The 22676-nt window shown below is 47.6% G+C and overlaps 1 protein-coding gene across 1 annotated transcript in view; it reads right to left on the reverse strand.

The window, feature by feature from the left end:
• TLR5 (toll like receptor 5) overlaps positions 1 to 22127 on the reverse strand; it is a 34239-nt gene extending 12112 nt beyond the window's left edge. Inside the window, exons 1-5 of the mRNA XM_032137221.2 lie at positions 22075 to 22127; positions 20527 to 20642; positions 16093 to 16178; positions 13593 to 13783; positions 11377 to 11540 (exon numbers count right to left, since the gene is read on the reverse strand). Coding sequence (XP_031993112.1) covers positions 11377 to 11381 — 5 coding nt within the window. The 5' untranslated portion in view covers positions 11382 to 11540; positions 13593 to 13783; positions 16093 to 16178; positions 20527 to 20642; positions 22075 to 22127. The remainder of the gene's footprint in view (positions 1 to 11376; positions 11541 to 13592; positions 13784 to 16092; positions 16179 to 20526; positions 20643 to 22074) is intronic.
• Between the last annotated feature and the right edge of the window lie 549 nt (positions 22128 to 22676).

Raw genomic sequence — 22676 nt, forward strand, 5'->3', positions numbered from 1 at the left:
CAAGCATTCACACATTGAGACATGTACCAACTCATTATAAATTACTTCCCCTTTTATTTCTTTTTTATATCCCAGTTAGGACAGTATATTATTTCTATACAATTATGTATGTAGGTGGATTATGTTACATCTATGAATGTCATTTCAAAATAATAAAGAAGTCATTTCAAATATTTGTTATAAAACAGAGGTCTGGGTCTGACAGTGCTGCAGTGCCAAGAGGTAAAGCTTCCAGGTCTTTTTCCACATTCCTTACAGGCACTCTGATGACTAAAGCCAGGAATTCTGCGAATCCTATGTATTCTTTCCACCTACATAGTTTGTGATTGTTTTGTTCCGTTTGAGACAGGGTCTCACTCTGCTGTCCAGGCTGGAGTTCAGTGGTGCGATTACAGCTCACTGCAGCCTCAATTTCCTGGGCTCAAGTAATCCTCCCACCTCAGCCTCCTGAGTAGCTGGGACCACAGGTGCATACCACCATGCTAGTTAATTTTTGTATTTTTTTTTGTAGAGACAGGGTTTTGCCATATTGCCCAGAATGATCTGGAACTCCTGGGTTCAAGCAATCAGCCCACCTTGGCCTCCCAAACTGCTGAGATTACAGGCATGTGCCTGGCCAGTGTTTGTTTCTTTTGTAGGTGATGAGATTGAGTAATGCAAACAAAGTAGCTACTTTCTGTCTTAGTGAATTTCTTGTGGCTTCAAATGGGCCTCAGAGCTAATGACCTTGTATTTATAGATGACACACACAGGCGGGAGGCTGCATTTTGGAAAATGGGATAAAAGTTCAATGCGATCTCAATAGATAAAATGAAGAATTATTGAAAGAAAATAGAAACCAATCAGGGCAGATGAGGGTGTTACAGTTCAGAAGAAACTCCTAAAGGCAAACACCATCCCTCCTACCTCCAAGGTTTGGCACAGGCTTTCTCAGGTGCCATGGGAGGTGCTCTGCTCTGTCCCTGCCACCCTCAGTTACACATTTATCATTGACATTCCACAGTGTCCAATAATATCAAATATGCATCATGATGATAAACCAACCTAAAATGGGGAGAATAGAATCCATGAAGAGAGGGACAGATGTCACAAGGGACGAGATGAGAGGCAGTTATTGCAATGGGCCCTAAATCCAGCTCCAGGGTTCCTGGCGTGCAACTGGAAGGCTGTGATTCTAGAAGCTGATATAATCCTGGGAGGCAGAGATAAGGGTGTGTGGTAGGAAGCATGAGCCCTTACTCAGTGGTACCTGGGGCGAAGAGTCTGAAGATGTACTTCAGATGAGACAAGAATAGTGGGGGAGAACAGGCTTTGCCATCCAAGGAGGAAAATAAATGGTAATGGAAAGACCTTATTTGTATTGGGTTCCACATAACCTTTTCCACATCTTATAGTATGAAGTAGATTCTGAAGTGCCTACAAGGCATATAGGCATGTTGGCTTCATTGCTCACACCTAGGATGTTATGGTGGGCTCTCATGCTCAGTCACACTGCCCATAAGTAGACAACATGTTTTTAAACCTTTTGAAGTCTTGGACCCATTTGAGGCTCTGATGATAGCTTTGATTCTTCTTCCTACAAAAATGCACATTGGCATCACAAACCAAACTTTGAACCCAGTTTCAGAGGATTTGCTGACTTCCTGAGGTCTGTCCATCTCCATGTCACATTGAGGGCCCTTAGTTTCTGTTAAACAATCACACTTTAGGTTCTAGAACAGGGGATGGAAAACGTTTTCTCTAAAGGGCCAGAGGGTAAATATTTTAGGTTTTGCAGTCCAAACACAGACCGTAGTTTGCTGATCTCTACTCTAGAAGAAAAGAGAATAGAAAATTTGATTTCAGAAATGAGGATTTTAAGTGACTCTAAGATATAAATATGTTCCAATATTGAACTACCAGTATTTGCAGGAAAGAACAAACTTGGACCCCAAGTTGCTGACAGTTTTGCAGCTGCTATTTTATCCAAACATGAGAAGGAAATTCTCATCTCATGAAACCGGAGAAATCCCTGCAGACATGGGAGTGAGAATGCCAGCTCCGAAGAACAGTTACATTTTTTAGTTTAAATTCTTTGTTTTTATGGATGACTCAATGCCGGTTCGCAAACATGCCACCAAACTAGGTGACCTTGAATTTGTGGTGAAGATGAGTGAAAGACAGCCCCAAACGAAATATGTTCCAGGATACTGAATTTTCAAGTACATAATAGGGAAGCTAAAATGAAAGTAAGTAAGGTGGATGAGGCCAGCTGAACAAATGGATGTGAAAGAACATTATCTGGGCTTATGTTGTATTACAAAGATACCACGCAGACCGATTTCTTTATGAAGTACAGAAAGGCATGAAATAACGAGATTTTTGTCTCTGAAGTAGATCTCTGTGGGTTAAATGGCAGGACAGGTGAGCAGAGGAACCAGGTGCGCAGGTGAGCAGAGGTGTGTGCAGCGAGGCAGCTCCTGCAGACAGCCTGGGAGGAAGTACCATCCAAAAAGGAGCCAGAGCTAAAGTGGGCAGAAGTAAATCTTGAATGAGCACTGGGATTGGGGAAATCCAATCTAAAGAGGAGAACCAGGCTGTGAAGTTGTTCCAGACCCGATCAAACCTCAGTGAGACGAGAGTTCAAGAACAGCGTCCAGGCTGTTCAGGTGGCCCCTGCAAAGGCGCCCGACCCCAGCGGAGGAGTGCGCCATCTAGTGGTTATAGAGGGAGGAAAGGGAGGGACAGGAACTAAAATTCTCAAGGGGGCAGTGAGCTGCTCAATCATTGTTAAAAGGATGCTAAAAAGCAATGTGTATAATTACTTCTACAGTTAGTTCTTCTATCAGGTGACATACACATTCCTTTTTACAAGTCCTTACATTATGCAAAATCACACAATAAAAACCACAAGGCTCATGGGAAAAATGGAGCTAGGGTGTTTCACGCTGGAAAACTTACCAGTGGCATATAAAGAAAGGATTGGGCCAGGCGCTGTGACTCACGCCTGTAATCCCAGTACTTTGGGAGGCTGAGGCAGGTGGATCACCTGAGGTCAGGAGTTCGAGACCAGTATGGACAACATGGTGAAACCTATCTCTGCTAAAAATTCAAAAGTTAGCTGTGTGTGGTGGTGGGCGCCTCTAATTCCAGCTACTTAGGAGGCTGAAGCAGGAGAAACCCTTGAGCCCAGGAGGCGGAGGTTGTAGTGAGCCAAAATCATGCCACTGCACTCCAGCCTGGGCGACAAAAGCAAGCCTCCGTCTAAAAAAAAAAAAAAAGACTGGAGCCCCCCTTATGGTAGCACAGTTTTAGCCAAGTTAAATGCTTAAAAATGCATAATATAGCATTTTTGACCTGCAGTTTGCTTGTGGAAGTGGACATCTGAGGGGTTGCAGCTTGTGAGTTATCTTATTTTTATTTTTTGAGATGAAGTCTCGATCTGTCACCCAGGCTGGAATGCAATCCAGCTCACTGCAGCCTCCGCCTCCCAGGCTCAGGAGGCCTCAGCCTCCTGAGTAGCTGGGATTACAGGTGTGCGCCACCATGCCTGGCTAATTTTTGTATTTTTAGTAGAGATGGTGTTTCACCATGTTGCACAGGCTGGTCTCGATCTTCTGACCTCAGGTGATCCACCTGCCTCAGCCTTCCAAATTGCTAGGATTACAGGCCTAGCACTGGATTACAGCCACTGCACTCGGCCGGTGAGTTATTGTGAATGAGGGAAGAAGGGTTATTTGATATCAGAGGGGAAGTTACAGCAACAGACGTGGGTGCATGTGGCTCAAATCACACATGGAGAATGAGGTAGCTGACTAATATTGGTGGTGTATTTTGTGTATTCTTTTGTGTTTTGGCACAGCTGGGTGCAGTTTTCTGCCTTTACATGCAAGAAATTGCACATAAGCAAATGTGAAATTCACATTCTTGAATATGTTAATATTATTCTCCAGCATATCAATAATCTTCCCTAACACATTAATATTGTTTCCTAATATATCAATCACGTTAGAAAGAAATTTACATTCCAAAACAAGCCTTATAGCAGCACTGACTATACTCTAATTCGAGGATTACAGTTCAAATTAAGAGTAGAAAAGATGCAGGTTCTATATAGGATTCTAGCCCCTGCACCTGTGAGGCAGAGTATGGAGAACCCGTAGGACTGTCTTGAAAATCAGCCCTGGGAATGAGTGCAGACTCAGACCCTAATGAGCTCAGGGACTTGGGCAGAGTGTGTCACCTCTCACAGTCTCAGTGTTCGCATGTTTCATTGAAAGACTGAACAAGATTAGTAGCTCTCAGCCTTGGCTACATATTAGAATCACCTGGGAAGTCTTCAGACCCAGGGAGCCCAGACTGACCATAGATGCATTAAATGAGCCTCTTTGGGGTTGGCCGTGGTTGGTGGTGGTGGCGGCGGGGTGTGGGGGGGTGGTGGGGGTGGGGGGGGGGGGGTGGTGGGGGGGGGGGGGGGGGGGGGGGGTGGGGGGTGGGGGGTGGGGTGGTGGTGTGCTGTCTCAGGAATCTATATCCTTAGTCATTGTGTGAATTTTATACACACTCAAATTTGAGAATCACTGATGGAAACCAATGGTTCTCAAACTTGGCTACACACTGGTATCACCAGGGGACTTTAAAAAAATACAAGTGTCTGGGTCCCATCTGAGAAAGGCTGATTTAGTTGGTGTGGCGTGTGGCTTGGGCATCCGGGGTTGTTCAGAGTCTTCAGGTGACTCCACCAGCAGAGAGTCTGATCACCTGGTCTTCTGGCTGCAACCCTGACTGCACCTTAGAACCACGTGGGCTGCTTAAAAACAGTACTGACTCAAAAAATGAAACACAGAACTAACTGCCACATGACCCAGCAATTCCACTTCTGGGTGTATACCCAAAAGAACTGGAAGCAGAAGCTCAACAGATATTTGCACACCAATATTGATAGCAGTATCACTCACAATAGTCAAAGGGTGGAAACAACCCAAATGTCCACCAACGAATGAATAAATGAACAAAATTTGTTGTCTATATAGTGGGATATTTTTTCAACCTTAAAAAGGAATGGAATTCTGACACATGGTACAAGACAGATGAACTTTGAAGACATTATGCTGAGTAAAATAAGCCAGTCACAAAAGAACAAATATTGCATGAATCCATTTGTAAGAGATATCTAGAATAGATAAATTCAAAGAGACAGGAAGCAGAGCAGAAGTTACCAGGGGCTGGGAGGGGAGGATGGGGAGTTAGCGTTTAATGGGCAGAGTTTCAGTCTGGGATGATGAAAACGTTCTGGAGATGAACCGTGGTGAATGTACTTAATGTCATTGAACCGTCTGCCTAAAAATTATTAAAATGGACATTTTTTATAAAATGAAAATTATGTCTATTTTACCACAATTAAAAAAATTAAATTAAACCCCCAAAACCCACTACAAATACCCAAACTGGACTTCCCGATATTCCAGTTCCACAGGCCTCTGAGGCCTGGAAAGTGCATTTTATAGCCGTATCCCAGTTACTTTGATGCTTGTGGTCTCAGGCCATGCTTTGAGAAGTGTTGGTCTAATGGATCTCCTCCAACTCAGAAACCAAGGGATTCTCTTAGAGGAAGAAGGGCTGGTAAGAAAATCTGAGGGCTGTTGAGTATTGGGTTTTTATTATTAAGGCTGATATAACTTGTATCTAGGGCTTTGAGGGGGAAAAACAGAAACAGAACAATCAATGCAGGCTTCAATACTCCTGCCAAGCACTGTTAATTAAGTTAATGAGGCCAGAAGGAGAAGGGTCAGTATCCCTTTCATTTGAGCTGAATTCATTTAGCTTTAATCCCAGCCATTAGCTGTGCTGGTTCCCTTTCTTGACTTCATTGCCTGGACAGCAGAGCTGCTCACCTACGCTTGGGGAGTTATGGGCCCTGGTGTCTCTGCAGCAAACACACAGCCTGCATTTCGGGGGCGCCTCTGCTCCTGGGGCACCACAGCATGCGGATGCCTCCAGCTGAGCCAGGGCTGCTCCTGTGTCAAGTTAATGCTTGATCCCTAGCAGATAATTCCAGTCACAGGCTCGCTGGCAGGCCTGGGGTTCTGAGCAGGGCTTGGGCTGGCTGTGGTCAGGTGGAAGCTACAGAGGGAATGCTTCTCCTGGCAGGTGCTGGGCCCAAACCTGGAGGGCCATTGGAACAGCAAGCATGGAGGACTCACTGTCTGACAAAAACACTAATTCATTTCCAAATGAGTGTCTGAGAGAGTTTCTCTAAATTCACACAGGTATAAAATTCCTGGACTAATTCCAAACGTAGGTACAGAATGTGGGTTTATCCTTGGATAAAGGCTCGAGGGCAGTGGACAAAGTGAACTCTTCCAGGACAAATACATTCTCTAGATGCATAATACAGCATCCCACTGGAACCATGCCCAACAAATGGGCATTGTCAAGTCCAAAACATTGCTAGGGCCACAGTCCCTCCAGCCCAGCATTCTGCCTCTGACAACAGTTCCAATAAAACAGACGGGGGATTGCACTGCCATTAACCTCAGCACTTGCTCCCCAGGTGCAATTCTAACTTCCTTCATAAACTTCCTTCATGACTTTAAAGCTCTGCTGGAGTGATCGCTTTTTCATTCATCACTACCTCTTGCACTGGAATTTTTGTTTGTCCTAGAGTTACTCGTCCTAGGCCTGGGCTCCCACCATATGCCCGTCTCTCCTCAACAGGAGTCCCTGCTGGAGCTCTACAGACTCCAGAGCAGTGGTGCCCACAGTGCAGTCCCGGAACCAGCAGCAGCAGCAGCACCTGGGCTTAGCGAGGAATGCAAATTACTGGGCCTTACCCCAGCCCCACTGAATCAGAAGCTCTGGGGCTGGGACCTGGCAGTGTTTTTAATGCATCTGGGTCATTCTGATGCATACTCATGTCTGAGAACCATGAGGCTAGAGTCTGGAGGGAGGACAGAAATAGACACAAATCCCTATAATACCATATGGTGGGTTACCCTCGCCTGTCTGCTCCTCCCCACACAGCTGGGAGCTCCCTCCCTTCCCTCATCCTCCCAGTCTTTTGTAGGTACTATTACTAGGTACCATTACTGTAGGTACCATTTTACGGATGAGGAAACTGAAGCCCGGAGAAGTTAAAGTAACTTAAGGCCACGCAGCTCTCTACTGCATGTTAGCCTCTAAGCCTAGCATCTCTGGGCATGGCTGCATGTGTTGTTCAGGACCGGACCGCGGTCCTGCTCCAGCCCATCTCTCAGTCATCATCTGCTGATCTGTGGTCACTTCCCCTCAATCACAAAGGGCCTTGGCCCTGGGTCCCAGTGGCAGGTTAGCCTCTCAGCCTCTCCTCCCCTTCTATCTTCATCTTCATCTGGAGGTCCACCTTATCCCCAGAGTCTTTTATTCCTGACAATGGAACAATGTGGGAGTGAGGCAGAAGAATAGGGTCTGGAGGCATGGAACCTAAGTCTGTTTCACGCCGACTTCTTAGAACTAAATGGAAAGGAAAATCCTAACTTTCCACGCATAAGTAACAAAAGGACCAGACGCTACTCCCTTTGTCCTTTTCTGCGTGGCAGATGGGAAATTGGCTGTCTGCAACCAATCAGACTGATTGCAGGTGAGTCTTCATTTGCAACTCTGTAACTTCACTCCAGCCTCTGAATGGCTGCTGTCCACAACCCATCAGACTGATGGCCTGTCGAGTCTTCATTTGCATAGAAATATAACTGTAACTTCTTCCTAGCCTCCGATTGGTTGCTTTTTGCATTTGCACCCTCTTTGCTTTTTGCTTTGCTGGTTGTTTTGTCCAATTCTTTGTTCAAAATGCCAAGAACCTGGACAACTTGCAGTCACGACCTTCTACCCGTGACAGGAGGGCCTTCTCTCCGACCCTCCTCACAACCGCCCCCTCCAGCTGTTGCGCGCGCTCACTTCTCCGCACCATTCCTCGACGGCCTTGAAAGTGCCCCTGAGCTGTCTTTGCCTTTCATGGTGTGAGCCTCTTCATGCCTCCCCACCATTCCAGGCACTCCGGGCTTTCTCTTCAAACCCTCTTTCGACACCTGCAAGTGCTGAGCCTCCTTGCTTTTCTAGCCCATCTGCCAGCTTCCTGCACGTCTACACCTGACGGCTGGGCTCCTGTCGCAGAAACCATGCGCCAGGCACACTGAGGTCCACATAAATGTGCAGTGTCCAATATGCCATGTGGTCAGCACGACTTCACATCTCCTCTTTCTCTTCTTCCTGCAGAGTGAGCTCACCCCTTCCCCAGGTTGCCCTTGCCCCTAGCCCACCAGGTCCCGGCCCTCAGCAGCGGACCTGCCGCCGTTTCTGGACTAGGAAGGCCCTGCTCCCGACCCGGAGCGCGCTGCTGCCCTCTAGCGGTCATCCGTGCGGCCGGACACCATGTCAGGAGCGGCGCCAGCGAGGAGGGCTCTGCCGCAGTCCCGGGGAACATCGCCCAGCAGCGCCACTGGGAGGGGAAGCTGGGGTCAGACAGGTGTGACTGGGCCCCAGGCAGCTCACACTCAGGCTAACGAGGTCAGGGAGGGAGAGCAGCTCACTCGTGCAAACGTGAGTGCAAAATGCACTCCACGGCCAGGAACAGGCAGTCCGTTCATGCGGGCAAAATGGAAAGCGAGCTCCTACCCAGGTTTCTCCTCAGAGCCACGACACGCCTGAGCAGCAACAGCCATTAGCATCAGGGATTAACACAGCGGGGTAAACGCCTCACAACCGACTACTGTTCTCGAAAGAGAACTCAGAGAATCAGCACACGAGGTTTCTGTGCACTGCAGAACGGTTGATTTATTTACTGATGCCCGGTGGTCTCATTAGGGTCTGTTTGCCTCTCTAGGTCTTAATGATTCCATAATACAAAGCATGTCTATTAAGTGTAGCCTAAATTTCCCTTTTATGTGCACTTTTATGTGCAGTCTTTGTTCCATTAGCAATGGGTGGGGGTTGGGGCATACCCTGAGAGACTGTCAAATGCCCTGCCAAATTCCTAGAGTTGCTAGAAAAGGGTAACCCTGTCAGGATGGAAACAAGCTGAGTTCTCTGTGACTCGCCATTCAGAAACACAGGCTGACATACAGGGATCCCTGCACCGTTCCACAGAGCTGCAGACCACCTACGAAACCTCTTCTAGAAATTTGTCCACAGTTGCTGTCAAGCTCACTGGTTTGTGGTTTAAAAGCCCACCCGTGTCCCTTTTTGTGAATCAGAATTTTGTTCCAGAGGCCAGGTATTGTTTGGTTCTCTTTGACTCATGGTGTTGCCAGTACCTAGAATGTAGTATGTTGGCAAATATCTGCTGAATGAATGAATTTGCTCACATCCTGCCTGGTGCCTCCCTCCCTCTTCGTGGCCCTGCAGAAAAGGCTGCCAGGTGCAGAGGGCTCCTCTGCCAATTCTTTGGGTTCCTTGGATAGGCTGGTCTGAGAAGGACTTGGGCAGATTCAGAACAGCCCCATGTCACTTGCTTGCTTCTTTCTCTCCTACCTGGGCCATCACTTCTCTCCTGCCAGGGAGTGGTTATCTGCTAGTATTATACCATTGCACCATCTGCTTCTGAGAGTGAGCTTGTTGCTTCCTTCTTCCTTATCTGAACAGAGCTTGAAAAATCATTTTGCATATTTGTAGCATTTCCCCCAAATTCAGAGCATTTAGGGCTATAGCCTTTCTGAGACCCTTCTCACTGGTCAGACACTGCCTCATATTCATCTTTGCTCATGGATCCTTATTTCTGTCTTTAGTGTATATATCCTTAAAATCTAACCAGGAGGGTGAGGTCATTCTGGTTTCCTTAATTCCCAGCTGGAAGAAGGCTTAAGCAGGACATCAATGCTGTTGGTGGCCAGTTCTGTGAATTTCACGTCAGGATACCTCCAGCATCCATTCCCCTTCTTCCAATTCTGCAGCCACTGCTCAGCTGCAAGGCTCCACTGCCTTCTCTCTAGATATGGGAGACACCACCTTGCTAGTCTCCCAGAGTAAGCCTGACCCTGACACACACACCCCTCACTTGCTATTTGAGGGGGCTTCCTAGGGCATGACTCTGATTGAAAGTCTTCACTGACTCTTCATGCCCATATCACTCAAACTCTTCAGGATGACCTCAGGGTCCCCACCACAGACTCTAAGTGAATTCTGGAATGGTTGACTAGAGAGGCCCTCAGTGCTGGAACCCTTTCATTTCACAGAGCGGGAAACTCCAGCCACCCTGCCTTCCTGGCTGCATCTACACTGGCGTCCCGTCACTGCGTTATGCTCGAGATCTAACTTGCCATTCTCAGAGTCTGCCCTCCACCCAATCTCTCAGCTTAGGCTGGTCCTGGGGCTTGGAATGCTCGTGAACGTCTCATCTGCTCATCCCATTCCAACTCCCCCGTCAAAGGCCACCTCAGAGGCCACCTCTGCCATGAGACTTCTGTGTGCACTTCTCACACTTCAATGTGCACTAGTTTCTTTTTGTTTTTTTGTTTTGAGGCAAGGTCTCGCTCTGTTACCCAGGCTGGAGTGCAGTGGTGCAATCAGGGCTTACTGCAGCCACAACCCCCTGGGCTCAAGTGATGCTCCCACGTCAGCTTCCCAAGTAGTTGGGACTACAGGCTTGTACCACCATGCCCAGCTAATTTTTGCTGTTGTTGTTGTTTTTGTTTTGTAGAGACAGGGTTCCACCATGTTGCCCAGGCTGGTCTCGAACTCCTGGGATCCAGCGATCCACCTGCCTCGGCCTCCCAAAGTATTGGGATTACAGGCGTGAGCCACCACGCCCGGCCTACATGCACTCTTTATCTTCATCCCCTGGTATTCTGGGTACATCTCCATCATAGCATTTTTATTATATTATGCCTTCTCCACTAGATTGTAAGTCTTGAGGGGCAGGCACTCAGTTTCATTCATGCAGGATCTCCCTGTAGTACCTGGCACAACTTAAGTACCCCAGCAATATTTTTCTCCATTAATATTTTGAAGATAGGACTGGGCATGATGGCTCATGCCTCTAATCCCAGCCCTTTGGGAGGCCAAGATGGGAGGACTGCTTGAGCCCGGGAGGACTGCTTGAGCCCAGGAGTTCTATACCACCCTGGGCCACATAGTGAGACCTTGTCTCTACAAAAAATAGAAAAATTAGCCAGGCATGCTGGTGTGCACCTGTAGTCTGAGCTATTTGGGAGGCTGAGGCAGGAGGATCCGTTCAGCCTAAGAGTTTGAGGCTGCAGTGAGCTATGATCACACTGCTGTATTCCAGCCTGGGCGACAGAGAGATCTTACATGTATGTATATTTGTACATATGTGTATATATATGTACAATTATGTATATATTTATATATGTATCATACACACACAGACACACACACACACGACACATTTTTACCAGAAGCACTTACTTCATTGTCCTAGAAGAAGGGACTTCTAATATGTTCTTATTCTAGGGGCAGAGGGTCCCTGGTTGTTTAAAGACTTCAGTTCCTGAGACTACAGGAATCTTATCACAGTGATGGTAGTCAGTATTTTATTTTTGGTGAATCAAGAGAAAGGACTTTTTGTTTTCCTAAGGGAAAATAGGAAAGCTAATTAAGAAGAAGAAACAAAAAATATTACATAGATATTTTTCTATGCCATACAGCAGTTTTCTTGTGGAAGAACTGCAAACTTTCTGTGTATCTCTACTAAATGGAATTTTAATTGGAAAAGATCAAGACCATTTTGTAAATCAAGGCGTATAGAATACCAAGGTTGAAGGGATCTTGAGAAATCTCTGGCCCAGCCTCTTGTTCAGAAGGTGGGTGTCTAAGCCATTCAGTTCCTCTGGGACCTAAAAATCTCTTTCATGACATTTCTGGGGTCATTTGGTTTCCAAAGACTCAAACACAAGGATGAGGACAATTCCACTGTCCCTATTGTCCAGTGAGCAGAGAACCTCCAGACAAAATGGTCTTGCAGCCCTCTAGGGACAAACAGAACTAAGGTCACCATCAGAGTGAGACATTTCTAAGCAGTGCATCTAGGTGAATTATGGCTGTGTTAGAAGACAGTGCACAGTTACTGGATTTCGGGTTTCAGGTGAACAATGTCCTGAAAGTCGAAGAGTTGGCTTATAGTGCTTTTCATTATTTGATAGATGATTAACTCAGAGAGGTTAAGCACTTGTCTAAGATCTCACATTTATTACATTGTGGAGCTCGGATTTGAATCCAGCTGCAAACTTAGTTGTCACTGTGACCTTTGAACAAAATCAAAATTGAATATGCTGCAAAGCATCCATAGAACCTCAAAACGAGCTCGGAACCTGAAACGGCCCGCCCGAGACCTCCTTGAAACAGTGATTGTGATTCATCAGGGCTGTGGCTGCAGGACCTGAGAGTCTGCATTTCTAACGGGCTCCCAGGTGATGCTGCTGCTGGTCCACTGACCACACTGTTAGCGGTGAGAACCTAAGAGTCTGTGATTGCCTCTCTGCTCATTATCCCCATGCCCACATGAGCTGCCTCATTCTTCCAGGATGAGGCATGATTAAGAAGCTGCACGATTGGTTTTGAGAAGGGGCTATACTAATACATTAACTTCCCCTTCCTCCCCATTTTTCTCAGCGCTGAAGAGTGAAGCATCAGAGAGTACCTCAAAGAAGATTCATGTGAGGCTTTGAGGAGGAGGGGATGGATGGGTCATATCGCTTTACTAGGAGCTACGGAAACAGGACAGCTTGGGTGCGACTTCTCTGATTTCAGGAGATGCGCTTTCCCTAGAGACCAGCAGAGGGCGCACAAGGGGCAGGGACCGAGGGGGAGGAGCCCGCGGAGCCGCGGCAGGAGAGTCGAGCGGGGCGGGGAGGAGCTGCAAGCGGCCCTGAGCTGAGCTCCGCTGGGAAGTTCCTATAGCTTGCGCAATAGAGTGCATTTAGACATTTCAATGACAGCTAAGTTTGTACCTGGATTCAAATCCTAGCTCCACAGTTTAGTAGGTGTGTGAGCTTGGGCGAGTGCTGAACCTCTCTGAGCATCAGTTTACTGCCTATAAAATCACAGCAATAATAGTTTCTGCCTCCCACCCCCGCCGCCCCCACCCCGGCAGCAACAGCCTGCTTCCGGCTTCCAAGGGTCCTCCAGTGCCCAAACCAGAGGATCCAGTTACCCATGCTTAATACTCCAACAGTTCTTGCTTGCTGAAGTAGGCAGCCATCATTTACGCAACTACACCTAACCAGAAACGCTTTCCCTTTAGAACACTGAAGGGGAAAGTGAGAGAGGGAAAGGAAATTTCTCAAGGCACTGGGGTGATCTTGCGTTTCTTTAGCATGAGTTACCGGAAAGCTTCCTCTGTTTTCTTTACTATCTTTAGGTGGTGGTTCCCAGCATCAAAAAAACAACGAAAACAGCAGCAAGCAAAAGCGCTGATACTCTGAAAAGTTATGTTGAAAACTCACATGGTTTAGGTACAGAATGGATTCCCCGTTGTTTGCACATTATAACTCTTTAGCACACAATTTTAAAGCATCTGATTGAAAGAAATAATTTTGTTTCAGTGATTATTAAAAACGAACAACTAGCACCACATTTAAAATTGTCGAGAAAAGGTAGTTCGCCCAGAAAGTGAACATCCCTACCTGTCTCCAGGTTCGGGCAGCGCCGATATTCTCAATTAGAAAATTAACATCTGAGGCTCCGACATCCTCCCTGGATGCTACTCAGCTAAATCCTGTGTATTGATGGGCAAAGTCAATTGCCAGGGAAGCTGGGCAACTATAAGGTCAGGGAGCTGGAGCAGATGAGAGTAGGGAAGTCCAGTATAGCATCCCTGAAAGTAATGACACAGACAATCTGCTAAGCGCTGCAAAAATCATTTGGATTGTGATGTAAATTGGAAACAGTTGGGGTGGGGTGGTGACCGGCGACTAGGAACCCTATTAAACTGATCAGTTAGATACGAAATGGGAATGTGAAGACAGAGTATCAAACACTTGAGAACTGTTCTGAGAGGGAGGTGCAATCTGTGCTGGGCTAGCAAAGGAATCAAGAGAAAGCTTCCCAGGCAGATAAAATCCAATGCACCATGCAGCTGCTGGAGACACCCCCGATGCAAGCCCTGAAGAGGTTGAGAAGGAAAGGTGGGGGGCACTCAGGCCAGGATAAGGATACCCTGAGAGGAAGATGATTTCACTGGTGTTGCCTGAGGGACTGTAAGCAGGGACAGGGGAGGCTGGGGAGCACACCCCTGCTGGAAACACAGGTCCCCACCCTGTGCCCAGTGTCCTGGGACCCGAAGGAGGTTTATTGCATGTGGAATCTGCCTGGGCAGGCTGCCCAAGGTGGCTGTGCTCCATTCTGAGTCAGGGCAGGGAGTCAGCTAGTTGATCTGGCTCCAATTTGCTAGTGGTGGTTACTTCCGAGATACATGAAACCATGGCAAAAATGCTGGGCTGGGAGAGGATAAATATCAGTTCTAGTCCTCCTTCAGCCACAGTCTGGGTATCCTAGACAAGTCTAACTTTCATTGTCCACAGTTTCTGCATATGTATAACGGTGAGTTTGAAATGGAAGCATTTTTACATCCTTGTTAACTCTGAAGTTATCTAAGGAAACTTGCTGAGTATCATCATGACAGCAATCACAGACCAGGGCCAATCCTCCCTGGAGCAGAACATTCCTTCTTCATTCTGGCAAATTTGCAAGCCTGTTACACCGGATCTTGAAGATACACAGTGGAAAATGATGTTATTAATGTACTGATGAAAAAAATGGATCCACATATATCCTAGCTTTAAATAGCAACTTTTTCCCCTCTCAAGAAATTACCCTCAGAGGAGCTTGTGTCTGTGGCTAGATATTTTGAGATTTGACTTTTTTTCCCCCTCTCCTTGTATTTCTACTTTCCTAGGCTCACCTCCACCTCTGTAGCCAGTTCCCTAGTCATTGGCCCAGGGCAGGTATATGTCAGAACCCTACTAGGAATAGCCTGCAGGTTCTTCTGGCTTCGATTTCCCAAACAGGGCCTTAGGTTGGGGACACAAAGGCTTTGCCAAGTTGGGGGAAGAGGGGTGGGGGGTGCTGATGGGTAAAGCAGAGAGGCATGCTTCTAGAAAGAGGAAGACAGGAAGGGAAAAGGGGTCTGTGGGTACCAAGAAGGCAGGACTCTGGCGGGACCCCAGTGAATTAGCTATGTGGTCTGGAAGCAGTGGGCACTTGCTAGGCAAGACAGGCACAAGAGTGCATTCGGTGGTAACCCGAGTGGACCAGATGGGGGAGCAGGAGACACCTGCACCCGTGCCCCTGGGATCTTGGCAATGCATAAGAGATCTGAAATTGTGACACAGTGACACAACCTGGGGTGGCTTCTATGGTTGCCAGCCAGATGAGATGAAGGCTCTAAACCAATATTAATATCTAGAAAATAGAGGAGAGGCAGTATTTCTTGCACATCTGTGCATGCTAGAGATTCACACTCACTACCCTTTTGGTTCACAGGTTGGGAAATAAAATAAAAGGTAGTCTTGAAACTATCTGAACCCAGCTATATCTCTGACCAAGATGAGGAGGAATCTCAGACCCCAGAAATTCAGGACTAAAAGTGACTTTCGATTTTGCCTTTATTATGGTCTTCTGAGTTCAAATCCAGACAGTTTCCCTAACTATAAAATGGGATGGTTATGAAGAGTAAATGAGATGGGACACACAGCTTATATTTTTTTGGTCCCTTGCAATACTCTGCATGTGGCAGATTGCTTGTTGACTATCAAATTATTTATTGACTGTTTTTAATTTTTTTTTTTTTTTTGAGACAGAGTCTCACTCTGCCACCCAGGCTAGAGTGCAGTGATGTGATCAGGGTGCAGCCTTGAACTCCCCCGGCTCAGGTGATCCTCCCACCTCAGCTTCCCAAGTAGCTGGGGCTACAGGCACATGCTACCATGCCCGGCTAATTTTCCTATTTTTTGTAGAAGCGGGTCTCGCCATGTTGCCCAGGCTGGTCTCGAACTCCTGGGATCAAGAGATGTGCCCGCCTCAGCATCCCAAAGTGCTGGGATTACAGGCGTGTGCCATTGTCCCTGGCCTTATTGACTATTAAAGCTAGTCCAACCCACAGTGAACCTGGGTCCGGAGAGATACCTGGTTTGGTGACTGTGGAGAAGCCATGTTGTCAGTAGCATCAGGACTATGAATCTTGTAGTAGTGTCAGGAACATGAATATCAATCTATGGTAAAATACAAACTTACTTATCTTGAATTTAGCATAGTGGTTTAAGTACATGGACCCTGAAGACAGATATGTTAAGCTTGAATACTGGTTCACCATTTACCCCTCATAGGTACTCACAATAGTCTGTAGCTCAGAGTAACTGCTATCTATGCATTTGCTATTATTGCTGGTGTTATTAATTTGTGCACAGTAAAAGAGAAAATGCCTGACTAGCACTATTAGGAAGGAAAGTTGTTTGGAAGCATTTGAGGGAGGCTCATTACAGGCCAGTGAAATGAGAACCAATCATTTCTGTGTTGCAACACCCTTTCACTGGATTTAGCAATACCATGACTTTGGCAATTCCCCAGAAAGAAAGTTCTATGGGACACTTGCAGGGGACGGGAAAGGAGGAGAGGAAGGTTTAAATGAAATATAACCAATGTGAACAATATGAATATTTATCCATATTCCTTTAGCATAAATGAGCTCCTTCCCTAGTGTGGTCAAAGGCAGGCAGATCTCTCTTACCATAAAACAAACAGAATGTCTACTCTTGAGCAGACCCCTCCTGCCTTCTTTCTTTTATGGCCAAATTCCTCAGACGAAAAGTCTAAAAACTCCACCCAGTGTTTCCATTGCCCAGTAACTCAGTAACTAGCCTCTCTTTAACCTCCTCAGGTCTGGCTTATTTTATTTTATTTTTTTGGGGACCAGGTCTCACTATGTCACCCAGACTGGAGTGAAGTGGTGCGATCAGAGCTCACTGCAGCCTTGAACTCCTGGGTTCAAGTGATCATCTCACCTCAGCTTCTGGAGTAGCTGGGGCTATAGGCATGTGCCACCATGCCCAGCTAGTTTTTGTGTGTGGGGGTGGGGATGGAGGGGTCTCACTATGTTGCCCAGACTGGTCTTGAACTATTGGTTTCAAACAATCCTCCTACCTTGGCCTCCCAAGGTATTACAGGCATGAACTACTGTACCCAGCCTCTTTTCTTTTATGAATCTCCTTGTGGGTTTTTTTTGTTTTTAGCATTGGGCAGCTTTGGCCACCTATTTCTTCTTGAAATATCTCTTCCTTTGGCTTCCTTAGTTTTTTTCCATATCTTTCTATCATCCTATTTTCCAACAGATACTTTTCTTTTTCCCACCCCCATGGCTTCCAGGTTTCCCCAAGACCTTGTTCTCTGCTTTAGGCTTCTTCCATCAATGACCACATTTGCTTTCACAAGTTAAACTGTCGCCACTATGCTCCCAAAATCTTTCTCTAGGCCTGACCTCACCTGTACTTAAAGCATGTGTTTCAGTTGACTCTAGAACATTTCCTTTTTAACATCAGACTCAATATGTCTCAAAGTGACTTGATATTTTGAATTTTGAAAATCCTCCAGGAAACAAAAACATTTTTGCGTAGTACTCAGAGACATGTAAGTGGACTTCTCCCCAGGCCAAGGAATCCTACCCCTACAGGACACCATCTCTACCTGCCTCACAGGTTTAAAGGAACCTTGCCCCTTACTCTTTGATATGGTTTGGCTGTGTCCCCACCCAAATCTCATCTTGAATTGTAGTTCCCATAATTCCCATGCGTTGAGGGAGGAACCCAGTGGGAGGTAACTGAATCATGGGTGCAGGTCTTCTGCGTGCTGTTCTTGTGATAACTAGTAAGTCTCACAAGATTTAATGGTTTTAGAAATGGGAGTTCCCCTGCACATGCTCTCTTGGCTGCTGCCATGTAAGATGTGACTTTGCTCCCCCTTGCCTTCCACAATGATTGTGAGGCCTCCCCAACCATGTGGAACTGTGAGTCAATTAAACTTCTTTCCTTTGTAAATTACTCAGACTCAGCTATATCTTTATTAGCAGTGTGATAACAGACTAATACACTCTCCTTATATAACTAATCACCAAATTCTAGTTTTCCCCTTCCAGATGTCTCTAGATTTGTCCTTCGTTTGATATTTTTATCACCCTGGTTCAGCCTACCATCCAATGCACGCTTATTGGACACCATCTCCTAGCAACAATGTTAACTGATGGAGGATACATCAAGGATTAACCCATTCACTGCCTTCAGGGAGCTAACCAGCAGGGAGATGGCCAAGTAACCAGCAGCCATAAGAGGGTGTGATAAATGCTGTTAGAAGCTGTGCAGGGTGCTATGGAGCACAGAGGAGAACCTGAAAACCCAGCCTGAGGGGCCTCTGCACAAAGGGGTTTCAGATCTGGAGTATTAATGATCAGGAATTAGCTAGCAAGAGCAGTAGGCATTCCTGGCCAAGGCTGCCAAACAGCATGGACAAAGGAGAAGAGAGAGCCTAGGCCTGGGGAGCTACCTGGGGCTGGAGTGGCTCAGAAGGCAGATTTGTGGGTTCAAAGTGGGAGCTGGTGGAAGATGAGGCTAAAGAGGATATGCTGGGGGCAGATCAAGAAGACTCTAGAATTCTATAGTGAAGGCAATAGGGGGTGCTATGAGTTTTGAGCACCACCACTGCATTACACTCAACACTCCTCAAGGCCTCTAGGAATTGGCTCCATCTAATTTATCCAATCTGAGACTCCCAATAACATATAACCTGTGTCTTCTACTCCAAGTTGGTGGGGCACTTCACCATTACCTATAAGGGCTTGAATTTCAATCAAGAATCATTTATCAAACGCCTCTTATGTGCCAGACACCAAATTTGGCTCAGGGGAGCCCTAGGTAAGTGAGACACAGCTCTGCTTCAGTGAGTGAGTCAAAGACCCCTTAACTCCTATGGACAATACAGAGCTTCAACAGAGGTCTATGCAAGGACCAATGGAGAACAAAGGAGAAACCCTCCAACTCTGCTCACTCGGGTAGGGGCCTGCCAGGGAAGTCTTCACTGGAGAAGGTGCCATTTGAACTGCTTCTTAAAAACTGTAGAGGATTGCTCAGCAGAGCATTTTGAGCATAGGAGAGTAGGCATAAACTGAAGGAGGCACACAAAAAAGGCATGGTCAAGCTGGGCGTGGTGGCTCACGCCTGTAATCCCAGCACTTTGGGAGGCCAAGGAAGGTGGATGACCTGAGGTCAGGAGTTTGAGACCAGCCTAGCTAACATGGTGAAATCCCATCTCTACTAAAAATACAAAAATTAGCTGAGCATGGTGGTATGTGACTGTAGTCTCAGCTACTCAGGAGGCTGAGGCAGGAGAATTACTTAAACCCAGGAGACGGAGGTTGCAGTGAGCCAAGATCACATGAATGCACTCCAGCCTAGGTGACAGAGTGAGACTCTGTCTCAAAAAAAAAAAAAAAAAAAGGCATGGTTAGAATGCTATAAGAAGGGCAGTATGGCTGGGTGAGGAAGAGAGTGGCAGGACCCACAGCCAGAATTCCTGGAAGGCAGGAATTTGAATTGGCTCTGGGCAGCAAGTGCCTTTGGTTATTCTGAGCTTCATATATCCTCATGCTTCCTTTCCTGGGCCTGGCCCAGCCCTTGATGGTCATTCTTAAGTCAAGCTGAACACCAGCTGGCTCTGTCAAGCTCTCTCTTCCTTTCCCAGTCAGTCCGCACTAGCTGTCTTCTTTGAGCTAGCAGATGCTGCCACATACTTTCGCAATTAATTGCGCTCTAATTGTTTCACAGGTGCTGGTTTAGTCTTCCTACTTAGACCTAGGAGCTTCTGGACAGCAGGGACTATGCCTCAAACTTGGGTTTGTCCCAGAGAGCTGAAGGCACTATACGCTGTGGCTCACACATTAAGGGACCAGGGCTGGAAATCACTTAAGCTTCAAAAATCTGATTGAAGCTTTGGATCTGCCTTCTGCATTCTTTCCCACAATGTTAAGAGTGAAACAAACACATCTGGATGCAGTAACTGGACATTCCAGTGCTGTCTGCTGTCTAAGTATATAGAGACAAATAAACAGGAGAGTTTTGCTTTCAATACTCAGCAGAGCCAAACTTCCTGATGCACGGGAATGAACAATGGAAGCACTGTTCCGGAAACACTGTCCTCCGGAGAGGTGCTCCCTCCTCAGAAACAACATTGAAAACCTGGCAGGGCTGGTTTTGCATTCAGACAATGACACCTAAATGCTTTTTGCTTTGCTCAGAGCTGTAAATATCCAAAGAGGTGATCCTCTGCCATCATTTTGGAAGGAAGAATCAGTCAGACTGATAATCAGGGTCATATGCACAGGCATGGTCATACTGATTGTTGAAATTTAGATTATTTTTGGCCCAGCACAGTGGCTCACACCTGTAATGCCAGCACTTTGGGAGGCCAAGGCAGGCGGATCACATGAGGTCAGGAGTTTGAGATCAGCCTGACCACAATGGTGAAACACCATTTCTACTAAAAATGCAAAAATTAGCCAGGCTTAGTGGTAGGTACCTGTAATCCCAGCTACTTGGGAGGCTGAGGCAAGAGAATCGCTTGAATCCGGGAGGCAGTGGTTGCAGTGGGCCGAGATTGTGTCACTGCACTCCAGCCTGGGCGGCAGAGCGAGACTCTGTCTCAAAAAAAAAATAGAGATAGATAGATAGATAGATAGATAGATAGATGATAGATAGATAGATAGATAGATAGATAGATAGATAGATAGATAGATGATAGATAGATTATTTTTGTACTGCTTGGTAATTAGCTTTAGCCCGGTTTCTCCTCTGGGACCTCCCCTGGAATTTCCCCACAATCCAGTAACTGAATAATTAGCATCTAGCCCCACAGAACGTTTCCCAGGGCCCTGCTCCAGGGCTTCCCTTCTGACTGGCTGTGCATGGCACACTGGGAATTGTTTTCTGCCCACAAGAACAAGGGTGAACTGAGTCAAGGAGTCCAAGAGATCTTGGACACACTTCTCAGAATTCAGAGGGGCTGGGTAAAGGCAGGAGAAAATTGATGAAACCACACAGGCCCTGCAAGAGCCTGACTGCTCCTGCACGGTAGCTACCCCTAGCATTAGCGGGGAGTCACCAGTGCCTCTTCCAGGCACTGAGCAAGAGGGCTGCATTACAGATGCACCTGCCGTCCAAACAGATCATCTCATTGATTAGGTCACTGCTCAGCAACAGTATCTGAAGGACACTGGGGTTACTCTGCTTGTTTGCAGTTCACGGTGCTGGACGGATGTGTTCCTAACACTAGGTAACAACACCGCTCTCCCTCCTCCGGGAGAAAGCCGCAGCCATCGATTCCCACCCAACAGGGCCTCAGCGCCTTCCCAGGGCAGCACCCTCACTCCCGCGACCATCAATCACCCAAGCCACGGCATGGCCCCAGACCCACCCTCGCCCCTTAGGAAATGGCTTTCCAGTTGTGTTTCCACAGGAGCATGGCCACTGGGCGATGATCTTCACAGGCAGGCTTTTTTTCCCCCTCTCAACATAAAGGCCAGCAATATTGACCACGGAGTCTTGGCCAGGGTGCACTGCCTGGTGCTGTGGGGTGGGGTCTTTGGGGCCTTCTGTTGAGCAGCTCAGTGACTTCCTGGGATTTCCATGGCCCTGCTGGAGGTGGCCCTCTGTCTCCCTTTTCCAAGGAAGAAAGTGACTGGGGACAAGCCACCTGCCTCTTCCACAGGGTGGGGGCGAGAGTGACAGCGAGACAGCACAAGAAGGACCCGCTCTGTTTCAAAGCGAGGATGTGAGTGACTTCGTCACTGCCGAGGTCTCCTCATCTCCAACCTGCCGGGCACAGGGCACCCACATGACACCCTCACCCTGTCCCTGGGCCGAGGGACCGCACGTCTCGCGGGTGCCGCGGGGCAGAGAGCGCCGCCTAGTGAGGCGGCTTGAGTTGGACATAGATTGGAAAATAGACCCGGACAGCCCGGGAGGAGGGCGGAGAGGAGTCCGACCTCCGCAGGCAGCCGCGTCTCCGCCCCGCGCTGCCTATGACTTAGGGCCCCTGGCCTGTCCCCTGCCGCTGCAGGGCGCTCACCTCTGGGACGCCTCCCCGCGCCGCCCGCGCCACGGTTGGCTCCTCCCGGCCGCAGAAGTGGCGCCCTCGCTCGGGCTCCAGAAAACCCCGCGGCCCCGCCCACGGAAGGGCCCGCCCACCGGCCAGGCCACGCCCCCGTCTCTGCCGCGCCCCCAGCCCAGGGACGGGTTTTTTCTGAGACGCCAGGCCCGGGGAGGGAGGCAGAGGTTATGCTCCGGTCTCTGCAGACTCCCACAGTGTCTATCGAGATCACACATGCCAGCACTGCCCCCTCCCATCCTCTCCTCATCTTACGGAGGAGGAAACCCAGGCCGAAGACCTGAAGTGTTGTCCAAAAGCACAGCCAGGCCAAAGAGAAGCACCATCCCATGTTCTCTCACTCCCAATCCGGTGCTTCTTCAGCTAGGCTAAACTTCAGGCTAAAATGTGAAGATCACAGTGACACATTCCTGTCAGCAGAATCTGCTGCTTATGTTTGGAAGCTCCGATTTTGTGTGGAGGACCCAAGAGAGAAGACAGAGCCTTCCTGTCCTATAAGAACAGGGCTCCTTCTGCCCTAACTTCTCTTTTCCTTTTTCTAACCCCCTCTGCCTATGGGGTTT

The sequence above is a fragment of the Hylobates moloch genome, unplaced genomic scaffold, assembly GCF_009828535.3.
Source record: "Hylobates moloch isolate HMO894 unplaced genomic scaffold, HMol_V3 SCAFFOLD_18, whole genome shotgun sequence".
NCBI lineage: Eukaryota > Metazoa > Chordata > Mammalia > Primates > Hylobatidae > Hylobates > Hylobates moloch.